This window comes from Botryllus schlosseri, chromosome 2, assembly GCF_051294905.1.
Source record: "Botryllus schlosseri isolate E-star chromosome 2, Bs_hap1, whole genome shotgun sequence".
Classification (NCBI taxonomy): Eukaryota; Metazoa; Chordata; class Ascidiacea; order Stolidobranchia; family Styelidae; genus Botryllus; species Botryllus schlosseri.
The window spans coordinates 18156093-18168875 of record NC_137237.1 but is presented as its reverse complement, the minus strand read 5'-3'; the positions used below and the strand labels follow the sequence as shown (position 1 = coordinate 18168875).

Genomic DNA, 12783 nt, shown 5'->3' with positions numbered 1-12783 from the left:
CTCATTCAAAATCATTTATTGCAACATAACATGCATAGAAATGGGGAATTCAACTGGCATTGCTAATCCAACAACTTAGCATATCATAGTCTGAGAGCTTAGTCTGATTTGAGTGCAAATTATCGTTGTCAATTCTAGATTTCACATTTTACCATACCTTGGTTACCATTGTATCGTACAGCAGAACCTGGAGACACAGAGAGCGTCACGGAATACTTACAGAAGAATTACTAATGATGAGAGCATAGCATAAAAGAAAACTAAAATAGGTAAGGTGGAGCAATTGATGCAAAGATCATGATTTTGCCTGTGCACAGATTGAAGGTCGTAAAAGTCTAAGAATTGTTTTTACTGATCAAATTACAGCGGTTCGAATCCATATATATGCATTGTGAAATCAGGATGGTATTCGTATGCCCAGTTGAAAAAATCAGATAATACAAAGTGTGAAAAGAGATATTAAGCGAATCGGACTGTGTCAAATCAAGTATTACTACGATATGCGCAATAAGTCAGCGTGTCAACCACACATTAATCAATTTCCAAAGGTTATCTGATTAGTAAGTCATAATAACTTACTGGGAGCAGGTTGTGGCTGATTTCCATAAGGTTGCGGTTGAGGCTGTGGCGTGCCACTTTGTGGATACCCCCCATATCCAGTCTGGGGATACCCTCCAACAGGGGGATAGCCAGTGGCTTGCGGATATGGGGCGCCTGCAATGACACAAGATATAATGCGAGTCCAACATCAAGTTATCCAATCCATGTAAAAGTAAGCATTGTATTAGTGCAGTTAATAAGGGAAAACAAGCTGGCTAAAATAGCAAGCCATGCGTCAACTGAAAGATTCACTAGCAACAGCAGATAAAGTTTTGTTATATATCCACAACACAAGCCTGTGGAATGCTGGCAACTGTATGTGAATAATAAACTGTGTGCATGAGATTGAGTTTTATCAAGTAGAAACATCCAACTAATTCGTAGTACATTTGCCAGAAGAAAAGTGAATTGTGACATTTCTTCCTGTGACTCCCTGGTGAATTGTGAGTCCTTGAAATATAGTTTCAGTCGATTGCAATCAACAAGAAGCTTGCAACAACTAGACTGAGCTTCTATAGAACAGTGAAATTTCGATATTCTATATTTTGAGAATAATTATACTGATAATTTGTTTTAATACAATACTAATATCACATTACAAGTTTTAACATTTAGAATGGACGGCTCCCATAGCTACAGCGTGATTCGGTAAAATATTGTAAGAACTGGTTAGTGACAATTCTTCCGACATGATGGTCATGGATAATGCTCTACCATAACACAAGTTCTACTGCATATTCATCAGAATACATTGACGAGGATCGGACATCAATCATACATGTGCAACAAGCACAGATGTGTCATGAAAAAGTGACCAGAAGATTGATGAGGCTCTCTACAAATGAATCATAACAAAAGAAACTGAACTGAAACCACCCATGCAGGACGTATTAAGGTATCTTCAAAAAGCATCATGCTCAGTAATTCATTCCAATATCACAAAATACCTGTCAATGTTGAGTCTCAGTACCGTGTTGCGGATTGACTTCCCCTGGTGTAACGTCAAATTCTTAATCAAGGGCCGGATTGATCAAAAAGGAGAAATATTTATTTGATCCTGCCGTTTCTCATCCTACATACAGTGTTGTGATTACGTGAATAACCAATTTCTTATTTTTCTCAGACAGGCAGAACTCGACTCAACTTGAATCACATTTTAGATTGACTCAAACCTATTCGAGTCATTGTTCATGACTCGAGACAGTTTATATGACATTTTCCCAGTCATGTAGGCTATTTGTATAGGCTTTCTCAAGTTTTTTAATCAATTAACCTCTCACACAGACTGAGAACGATGTGATTGTTGTATGACAATTCAAGTTTCCGGGATATTAAAACACAGTATGAGCAGTTCAGCACATATTTCGTGCACTTAAGGCATATCCGGATGGTGCAATGTCCAATCGCAACACAATATCCTTCATAACTTCATCAATATCAATCAACGTTGCAACAGTGCTTATATGTAATGTGGTTCACTTAAAACTTTCTCAGAGAACACAGTGGCAGAACACACGCCTCTTAACCTAATCCATAGCGGTCCTCAAAATGGAAAGAGTAGGGCCAATATGCGTAGTGTTGACGTAGTTACCCTTTCAACGATTCACGGACAAGTGTAAAGCTAATAACGCATAGACCAATTCGTCATATCTAGCATGAAATGCAGGAAAGTTATTGTTTCAAAATTGATGATGGTTATGTATTTCCTACAATTAAGAATCACTTTGGTCTTTTTAATACCAAGTTATCGCTCTATGTACTTTTCACGTTCAACCAACTAAATTCGCCTCTGCCGGAACTAAAAATGCTTGCCGGCCTGTTTCACCACTTAACCAGTTTTATCTGCTTCATGCAAGGCAGTGGTGACCCACGCAAGAAAAATTTCAAAATATTCGTTACATCGGCCCATGATTCCGGAAATCAGCCAACAATACCAATTCTTGTGATACTTATAATATCAACATAGTAAGACCATAGAAACCACTAGCAAATGACTCATTACTATAAATATTTCATACAATGACTTGGAGTCAGTTCCAATCTCTTGTACTGTCTTGGACATGACTACAACACAACCATACTTTACAAATTCTTGAAATCACTAACTCTACTTGTATTCAAGTATAATTTTATGTGATTACTTATATTTCATGCATCAACAACTATTTGACAATGAACACTACTGCAGAGATATTGCAATATAATGAAAATGGTATTCCCTCTGCACACAGAGATAAAAATTAATTCATATCATTTGTAGCAAAGAGGTGTATGCAGCGTGTGGGTCGCATCTGAAGCGCATAACAGCCAATTTTGGGTTATTTACGAATTCGGTTTTAAATTTATCTAAGTCTGGTACAATTGAGTCAAGCTCAAGTAAACCAACAAAAGGATTAAAAATCATTAAATTCACCAATATGCATCTGTTGAATATTGACTAATTTATTCAATAACCTGAACAGTGAATATATTTTTCTAGAGCGATTCACGATTCCTATGAATAGTCTGGTGCATGTTTAATCAAGGAAATGGTGGGCCTTGTATCTACAAAATACCTATGTGCGGCCCACATCCGCACCGCATTATTTATATCTGGGTTGCACACCTCTGGTATGGAGTAAATTGTCATCACAGCCGAAGGCAAACCGTACATAAATCTAAGTGAAAGGGAGATGCAGAAAAGGTATGCGCCATTGGGAAGGTGTGCATTATGTCACAAAATTTACACGCATCAACAACTTCAAACGGAATGACGTATAGATATCATAGCAATATTCCTGGTATGGTACCAATTGCTTGTATGACAAAATAATACCACCCAGCTTCAACGGTACAAATATACAACAATAAAGTAGGCCTATAGCCTATCATTTATAATACCAACCTTCATACCCTTTCTGATCAGCTGCAACATCGTAGGTTGGTGGAGCTGACGGATTACTCATGCCAATTGTAGTCAAACTTACACTTGATTAATAGTAAAGTATGCTGCAAAATATTTTTGTTCTATCTTAAATAATTTTATAATACACAGAAAATAATCAATATTTGGTCGAATCCAAATTACCTGATTTAACGGATAACTGCCAAATATCTATAAATTAATTATAGACAAACAAAGATTATGTTTATGTATAGCACAGCTACACACAATAGCAGGCTCATATGATATGCGTAGACAGCGCTCAGGAGCATGAGAAGCATGTTGCTAGTGATTTTTCTGTAGAACGCAAATATCTTAAACATCAAACCATATGACATATGCGGATATAAATAAAATAACTGGTATAAAGAGTGAGTCGGGGGAGGAGCCAAGATAAACCTCTGACAAATGTGCTAGAGCCGAGACTGTAACCCACTGACTCTTCCATTGCGGTTGGAGGTATAATCATCTGCATCAACTCGACTCCTTTTCATTACATCACAATCTTCTAGTTATGAACTGATAAAAATAATATTAAACCAATTGATGTACATTGTACAAGTCAGAAATTTGGACAGCGAAAGCCGCTTGATAACTCGGGATGAAAACTTGTCCAGACGCCCGTTAGATTCTTTGAATAGTTTCAGAACTGCTGTCGCCTGAAATTCCAACATCTGAAACAAACAGCTAGAATCCATATGAAAATTAGTTTCCTTAAGAAGATATCCTTTAGCCTTCCATTAGTAGTACATTCTGTGTATGGGCCGCTGAGTAGGAGTAATTGTAGTTGAGTGATATTAGCAGGATTTGTTAGCCCTCGTAATTATAGTCACTTTCCAAAACCTTTCTTTTGTGAAAGGAAATAGATATAATTGGTATATACCAGTGGTTAACAAAATGAAGGAAGCGGCCGAGAAATTAGGCTCGAGGGTTTTGAGTGGGCCACAGCATGATTCCGAAAAATAGGATTCATCTGCTGTGACATTTCGCTATATTGTGATACCGAGATTAAGCTAAAATTAGAACACTGGCCCTAGCACATATTCGATTTATTCTCATTGCAACTGATAGTAAACAACAGGCAGTTACGACAAAAGCAAATTATACACCGCTTTGTACTATATGATGCAGTGAAGTCGAAGTCTTTACCAATGAGGCACCAGCAATGGCCGCCATAAACTAAGTCGCAATTGCAATATTACAAAACCGTGACCTTTTCTGTGATATCAATGCTTATGATTGCTCCACCCACCAACATTCGGTTTGTGCCCATCACCTTACAATTGATGACGTTATGACTAAATGATGGGTGAAGATAGCAAAGTATATTTGGGCTCACGCATTCTCAGCCACTATGATAATATTCTATTAGACGACACAGCTGGTTATTTGAATTCTATTTGGGCTACGAAGCCTACGATACACCCTCCTTTAGGATTTGTCCTCTTTTTTCAGGGAATTACAAATGTCATTCGAGGACACCTATGTGTCCTCCTTTTCGCCAATTGGTCCTCCTTTACAGCTTTTTAAAGCTACGATAATGGACAGAGTCAACTGAAAATCGGCATAAATGATGTGAAATAGGTAATACGGACGTTTCAGCAAGAGCCGAATGAGCATGATGACCTTTTTTTCTTTTAGTCAACACTGCAAAATTAACGTAAAAAGTGGGTAAATCGGGGATTGAATCAAAGTGACGACCATTTTTTAGTCAACACCACAAGATTTCCAGTAAATATTACAAAATCAGCTGTTTTCAATTTCGGTCAACAAACAGTGTTTCTATTTCCCGATTCCAGAATATGGTAACCCTAAGTTAGGGTTACCATATGTCATTCTTCATGGGGATTTGTCTTCCTTTTTCTGGAAATTGAAATTGTCCTCCGAGGACGCCTAAATGTGGTATTTTTTGGCAATTCGTCCTCCTTTACAGCTTTTACAGGTTCAACTGAAAATCGGCTTAACTATCGTGAAATAGGTAACATGGACATTGGAGCGGGTCATTCGGTTGTCGAATGAAAGTGATGACCTTTATAATAGTCAACTCTAGAAAATTGGAGTAAAAAGTGTGTAAATCGGGAGTTCAATAGAAGTGAACACAACCAAATTTCCAGTAAATTGCAAAATCAGCTGTTTTCAGTTTCGATCAACTATCTTTTATGATTTGGTAAAAGTGTCCTTTTTTCCTGATTCCAAAATATGGTAACCCTACCCTAAGTAATGTCACTTTTCCTTATATAGGTATTAAAACATTGGGGGAAATTAGAAAGTAAAAAAGACATGGGCTATTCAAGCTCAGGCCTCAAAATACTCGTGATGCTAAAATATGGACTACTTGAATTTATACTGATATTTAGTCACTACTAAGAAGCTATTTTGGGCTTGTTTACCAGTCCTGTTAAAGGAAATCACAGTGACCAGAGTTGACAGGTTAATATAGTTGCATGTTAATGAATTTGCTAATTAAATAGACAAGATTACTGCAATTATGCAGTATCATGTGATGCATGTGAATTCTGTTACCTAATTGGTTTTTTTGAACTTTATTCAATTATGTCTAATAGCAGCTTACTATATCAGTGGTTATTGGTTATTAACCTTTACGAACCAGCGGAACACTTGAGCTAATCATCAAGCCTGCAGGAACCTCATATTCCCGCTTCGTCATGAAAACAAAAATCGACCACATTACACATACAATATAATTACTTTAGATTACTGATGCACAACAGAGTGATAAAAAACAAAACAAATGAATTATGATTTTCACACAAAACGAAAAAAATGTTTATTTATAGCAAATCAGTGTGGCACACGCTTCAGTTACCATGCAGTTCAAAAATAACAGGCTTAATCTCGAAAAGTTTCATCGTATAGTTTGGCTGAAACGATACAGCGTGATCAATTACTTAATTGCTTAGCTGATAAATATTGGAGATAGAATTGACATTTCAGAAGGACGATGTCGAATACTTTCGATTCGGCCCAATGGCCTGCGTGTCATCAGCAATCATATTTATGAGTTGAGTGGCTCTTGACTGGCCAAGGGAGCCCCAGCGGTTCCTAGGAACACCAGGGTCAAGAACCATTGTACTACATGCTATGCTCCTGTATTAGGAAGTCATAATTCGTTGAATAATTTAAACCTATTTGAATTGCTTGTAAAATTGTTTCTTATGACGTCTAAAATGTAAAATAATTGTAATTAAGCTCAAAATTTTAGAATTACGCTTGTAATTGATAAAAGCAATTGTAATTACAATTACAGATACAATTATAATGTAATTAAATAACATTGTGCTCGTTTAATTAATCTAACTCTGATGGTTGTGTTAGCTGTACTCCGACACTGGTTGTACGTCAAAGTTCATAGCCTCACAGGTATATCACTTACTATAGCGAATTGCAAACGCCACATCGTAAATATGTGCGATTTTATTAATTCAGGGCAATATCTCAGGCTAAATTACAAGATCTACAGCAAGATCAATCATTTCAGGAATTATATGGAGATTGAAGTGAATATCATTCGTCGGCTTTGAGGACGATTATATATATCACGAGAATGATTATTAATTGATCTTTAATATTCACAGTAAACACGCACACAATAGCAAATTGTAATTTTCGATGCAATAGCGGGATGAAACATGTCTCACAAACATGCAAACGGCAGGGAATCATTCCCATGGCATAAACAGTTATTGACTCAGGAAAATACAGCAGGTGTGTGTGTGCTACGCATCAGTCACCGGAACCACCAAAGATGCTCAGAAGGAAGAGGAATATATAAACGATGTCAATGTACAGGTTGAGGGCGCCAAACACGTATTCTTCCGGGTCGAGCTCGTACTTTCTGCCTCCCATAATGAGCTGGGTGTCGAATGCCAGGAACTGCAAGCGACAAAGTAACTATGATTTGCAATAGGTTCGCTTCTACTCATATACTGCGTTGCTCTTAATTTATCCTATGAAACGTATACAGGTATTTAAGGGGAGCTGGGCTCTAAAATGATGTGGTCTCAAATTGAAGGGCTGAACGAAAAAAAATTTTTGGCCACAGCCATTTCCCACAGAACGCCACAGTAGTGGGGCTGTAATTTATTGAAATTTCCACAGGACCTTCACGCTTCAGCTGTCACGGCTGCGCGTCATTCCTTAACCTGTTACATGGCACAATGGCTGTCACGCAGAGAACCAACTTTAGATAGTTGTTGACATATGTCCTTCATCACATCGGCTGACAACTATCTAAAGTTCGTTCTCTGCGCGCTTGCTACATGCAAGTCATATAAGAAGTAATCGCACTCACCAGTCCAAAAACAAGGGCTCCAAGACAACCGTAGACGACTTGCATATACTGAAAAAAATAAGGATGAGTACAACTGCGGAAATTGCTGCCTGGTACAAATTTACGATGTCTTTACGCATTCCATCTCTGCAAATGTCGTGTGACCGAGAAAGGCCAGTTCTAAGTATGAGGCAAACATTGAGGGCCACAAAAGGGGAACTACAATGTGATCAATCGGCACAACTCACTGTCCTATTCGTGCTAATGCTTTTTCAGATGTGGGCTTACTTTCGCTCATAGCTGACTATTTGAAACTCAAAATACAATTATCAGCATACAATAGAATGATGTTTATAGTCAAACACCTGAATTGTGGTACGAAAATATATTGGTTTTCTTGTCGTTCATTATCCGGCAAATGTTCGATTAGTTTCAGTGGTAACAGGCGTGATCAATTACAAATCACCATTTCGCTCCGTATGACACTTTTTTAGTCTCCTCATAAATGAGTACTGAGGAAGTACTTCCACTGTTACCAAACATGGATTGCATCTCAACTCAGTGACATCTCCAGCTGAGATCAAAGGGCGGGGGGCACCAAGCTATCATATTTTGTCTTCATGACGTCAGAATAAAACACTTCGGGGTGCAGGTTACTAGTATTTTTAAGGTTATTTCACAATACATTGCCACATAGGCGATGGAATTAACCATCGCAGGGAAGAGGGCAACCGTGATCGCCATTAACAAATACAGAGAAGCAAGCATGTACGAATGTGGTTTTCAACGGCTTAACAAGACATACGACTGCATATTCACACAGTTACTACAAACCGGGATATAACTTCAGCGTCAAGGGAAATTGTTAGCTAATATCATTATGCCAAATGCTGATTAAAGGCGTGCAATATGTCAGACACATCAAATTCGCAGGTAATGTTGATTGCAGGCAACTTTGTTTTTGCAATTACTTGTGTGTGTATACGAATTCATGGAATGTGTCTCTCGACTACAAATTTTCCTAGTGAAAATCTAGCCTTTACTGGATAAAAACCAACCCCAGCCCTGCCCCAGTAACATTCATTCCTTCTTGACGGAAGAAATAACTGTTAAGGGCTGGTCAGTAACGACGTAATTCTATATTTTCAATTATTTAAGTGGGTTTCAGTCTCTTACGCGACTCCCTGAAGTGGTTATGATTTCAGACTACTTCCACTTTTACACTTGGGATAAATTAGTGTAGCCTCAATTTACGAGTTAAGTTGTAATAACAGCGTCATAGGCCTCTGAATCATAGTAATTGAATCTACATTCGAAAATTCCGTTAATTCGTCATGCCTTCATTTACTACTTCTACATCAAATGGTCCGTGCACGTCTTAGAAATAGCTACTTCTACTTGTAATTGAGTAGAAATTTACAGCATTCTTTTCACTTCCACTCTAGCTAATAACGCTGACTACTTTGATCACCTCTGGCTATAGGGGCTGTGCAGTGTGCAGCTCACACCTTCAAGGCCTCAAGCTTTCAAGCAAGAACATCAGTATACCGACGGTATGTACCAGACGAAGGCAATGCCCTTTCGCACATGATTTAGATAGTGTTCATTGTTTGCGCCACATATGTAACTATTGAGCTGATATAGTGATCTCTACATCTGAGACCATGATAATCTTGATAAAAATTGCGGGTGCTATGAGGTAGCCTACATGTTGTTCATACCCAATCGTATCTGAATGCGAAGATCATGATGAAGCCAAACAAGAAGAGCACCAAGACCAGCACAAACAGAACTCCGCTGCATTTTGTGAAGTCGAATCGAGTCTGCATCGAGAATAGGATAATCCCCGCGCATACAAGCTGGAACATGATAAATATATCGGTATTAGATATAAATCACTGGTCGAAGATCAACTAGGTCAGTGGTTCTCAACCGCCGGTCCGCGGACCGGTGCCGGTCCGCGACGACATTCCTGCCGGTCCGCCAGGTATATTACAATTTTGTACTTTAATTTCAAGATGCAATGTCGAAGGCTTGTCCATTGATAAAATAATTTAAACATCAAATTTGAAACTTTTTCCAACATTTTTCAATTTCCTTTCGCGCTTTGCACGATTTAGTGTCCCTAAATGTCTTGCTGATTAGGTGCCCTTCTTCGAGAAATACGCATGATTTATATGCATTTCGGCGTCAGCCATTACCGCGCCATGACGTACCAACACATAATGAAGTTTAGGTTAAAATGGGACTCCGATCGGTGGGCCAAAAATTCGGCCGCTAGAAAACCGCTTCAGTCGTGAATGATCGAAAATTTTCGCTATTGGCGTGATTAAGCTACGTGAGCTCTCTGCTTACGCTGAGTAGAATCGATGTGCTCACAGGTACAGGTGAAAACATCCACCCAACTGTAGGGTCTGGGGGCGAAGCCTCCGGAAGTTTGGCTTATCGACCTGTGGGGGCGCCGATACCAATGTTTTCGGGGGTGGGCTGACGAAGTGTTTTTTCGGCCGGATTTGCGGATGGCCGGTATAGCTGCTGTAATGTGTTTTCTTGCGGCAAGCATTGCATTCGTAGTTGCCAGAGTAGCCTGCGTCTGGTGGCAGTGGACAATGAGCAAGGTAGCTTGACAAGGTGCTTGGTTTGAATCCGATACGTTTTTTCTCTCTTGATTTTGTCAAAGAGAAGAATATTATTAGAGTTGGCGTGGTCGGTTAAATCCACGGCCTTCGGCGCGAAAGACTGTAAATGACTCTCCGCGGAAGCACGTTTATCTGAACAGGGCAATTTTACCTCGACTCGGCAGATTCACTACCATAAAAGCTCATAGATGCAATCATGAATATAATTAAATACGATCAAAACCCTCTAAATGTCACTCTCTAGCACCATATAATGCAATAAACGGTTGTATACTTTACATTTTGGCTTCATTTCAATTTTGAAAGTTCACCGGTCCGCTAGAAATTTTTTCAAATTTTACCGGTCCGCGAGGTGAAAAAGGTTGAGAACCACTGAACTAGGTGACACATGGCACCGGCATTCATTGTAGTGAGGAGACGTCATTCAAGTTTTATTCATTTCAAACTCACTTGAATAACAGCTCATATAAGTGACAAATAATTTGGGGTTAGGATAATGAGATGGACTCAATTGATGTAAACAGAATGTGGCAACTCAAATGAATTGTATTTCCGTCGATCAGTTCATAAACAGTAGCAACACAATTCTTCTAACGTTGAAACAAGTCTTCCAACGGTTGAAGCACAACACAAGACCCTATAATTTCATACAATTCAGCAGCCTCTTGATAACCTGCACAGATATATAGATTTTGAAATGCACACTTATACGGAAACAGAAAGCCTATATATACATCTTCTGGAGATGGACAATCGGCATGGCTTTTAAAGCCGAGACTTTTCTCACTTACGGTGACAAGATATGCCAGGTATCTGTGAAAATGGATTGCAGTGAGAGTATAGAAATATTCAAAATAAGATTAGCTATTATATCGGTACTAACGAGATATGTGAATATAAAATTTGAAACTGAAAACAGCTCAGGGCAGGAAAGCGTAGAAAGAATAGTGGCATGCTAATCGGCAAAACTCACCACTGTGACTCCCATCGTGATCATCACTGCTTTAACATTGTAAGATGCAGCAATAGTACCTGTCATATATGACAGCGAGAGTGTCTGTAAGAAAAAATTTCCTTTTGTAACTAGGTATGACGTATGAGTTAACATTGGGAAAATGGTACCGTATGTCAAAACTGTGTTCGGTCTCGTGGATAAAAAAAACAATACCTACAACAGGCCAAGGGTATGAATACAGAATTGTATATCATCTTATGATTTTTATCTATGTCCGCAGTAAGGAACACGATAATTACAAAAAACAAGGATGTTAGGAAATATTTATTCAAAATTATTTGAAAGTTCTACACTCGCTTTTGGTATGATAATTCATGCCTCGTGTCACAATGACATTGATATTCCTTTAACGTCAAATATTTCAACTCATTGAACTTTCTAGTAGCTTATGAGTCGATAAAGAAACAGCTTTGCTTCTCAATCTTATTGGTATGGTGTTGGCTTTTCATAATATGGTACATATGGTCGGTGAACAGTTAATCATATGGTGAAATAAGCTAGCCCAAACCGTGTGCCATAATCAATCCAACAACTATTTGCATACCAATATGCAAAGCAAAAGAAGGACTTAGCAACAAGCACACATTTGATCTGAGAAAATTTTACTCACAAAGATGCCAAGCATGATCAAGTTCTGTGGCGACTTTCTCCTGACGCTTTCCACGCAGACGAGTACAATGTACAGCACAAGAAAAACAGCACTGCGGGAAAATAGGAGTCCTGACTTGAAGTCAATCAAACCATGGGTAGTGTGTACTCACTATGCGGCATAGTAAAATCCCCTGTTTGCTTTGACCCATTCTCGCACATCATCCCTGAAATAAATTGTGTGGTGCACATTAATTTCAAGTCATAAAATTGCTTAACTCTGATTTATTATTATTATTAGCGTTATCCTCATCACATTGTCAGAACAAACGTAGTAAAAGCAATGTGATACCAGGTGATGAACCCAATGTGTCATTTGAATATATTTTCTGACAATGTCATTCTCGCAATGGCTACACACAGCGAAACAAGATGCTAAAATGCCGTACTCACAAGACGACATATTATCGGAGATAAACAAATGTTTGACTGTAATGCGGTCTGTCTTAGAAGCAATATCGCATTCATTTACCGACGCTACAGAAACGCAATCCTAATGGTGCAGTATGCACCAACAGTGGCCTTTCGTTTGCGTAGCCCAATATATATTAGGGAGACACTTTTTTTTATGCTAAACAACTCTCTACTCTAGTAGAAGTATCTACATTTTAGCTATACCAAATATCAAAAGCTAAGTATTTAGCTACACCAAATATATATACATATA

General features: G+C 38.5%; 2 protein-coding genes across 3 annotated transcripts in view; both read right to left on the bottom strand.

Moving 5' to 3' along the window:
• The window catches only part of LOC145433954 (protein lifeguard 2-like), a 97809-nt gene that overhangs the window by 18410 nt on the left and 66616 nt on the right, over window positions 1-12783 (bottom strand). Inside the window, exons 2-4 of the mRNA XM_080311208.1 lie at window positions 3485-3590; window positions 580-714; window positions 158-187 (exon numbers count right to left, since the gene is read on the bottom strand). Coding sequence (XP_080167334.1) covers window positions 158-187; window positions 580-714; window positions 3485-3545 — 226 coding nt within the window. The 5' untranslated portion in view covers window positions 3546-3590. The remainder of the gene's footprint in view (window positions 1-157; window positions 188-579; window positions 715-3484; window positions 3591-12783) is intronic.
• Window positions 6944-12783, bottom strand: part of LOC145433953 (protein lifeguard 2-like) — a 72456-nt gene continuing 66616 nt past the window's right edge. For both annotated transcript variants that reach the window (XM_080311207.1, XM_080311206.1), the window contains 6 exons: window positions 12230-12283; window positions 12079-12169; window positions 11427-11510; window positions 9536-9673; window positions 7836-7883; window positions 6944-7417 (listed from right to left, as the gene is read on the bottom strand). In XM_080311207.1, coding sequence (XP_080167333.1) covers window positions 7268-7417; window positions 7836-7883; window positions 9536-9673; window positions 11427-11510; window positions 12079-12169; window positions 12230-12283 — 565 coding nt within the window. In that variant the 3' untranslated portion in view covers window positions 6944-7267. The remainder of the gene's footprint in view (window positions 7418-7835; window positions 7884-9535; window positions 9674-11426; window positions 11511-12078; window positions 12170-12229; window positions 12284-12783) is intronic.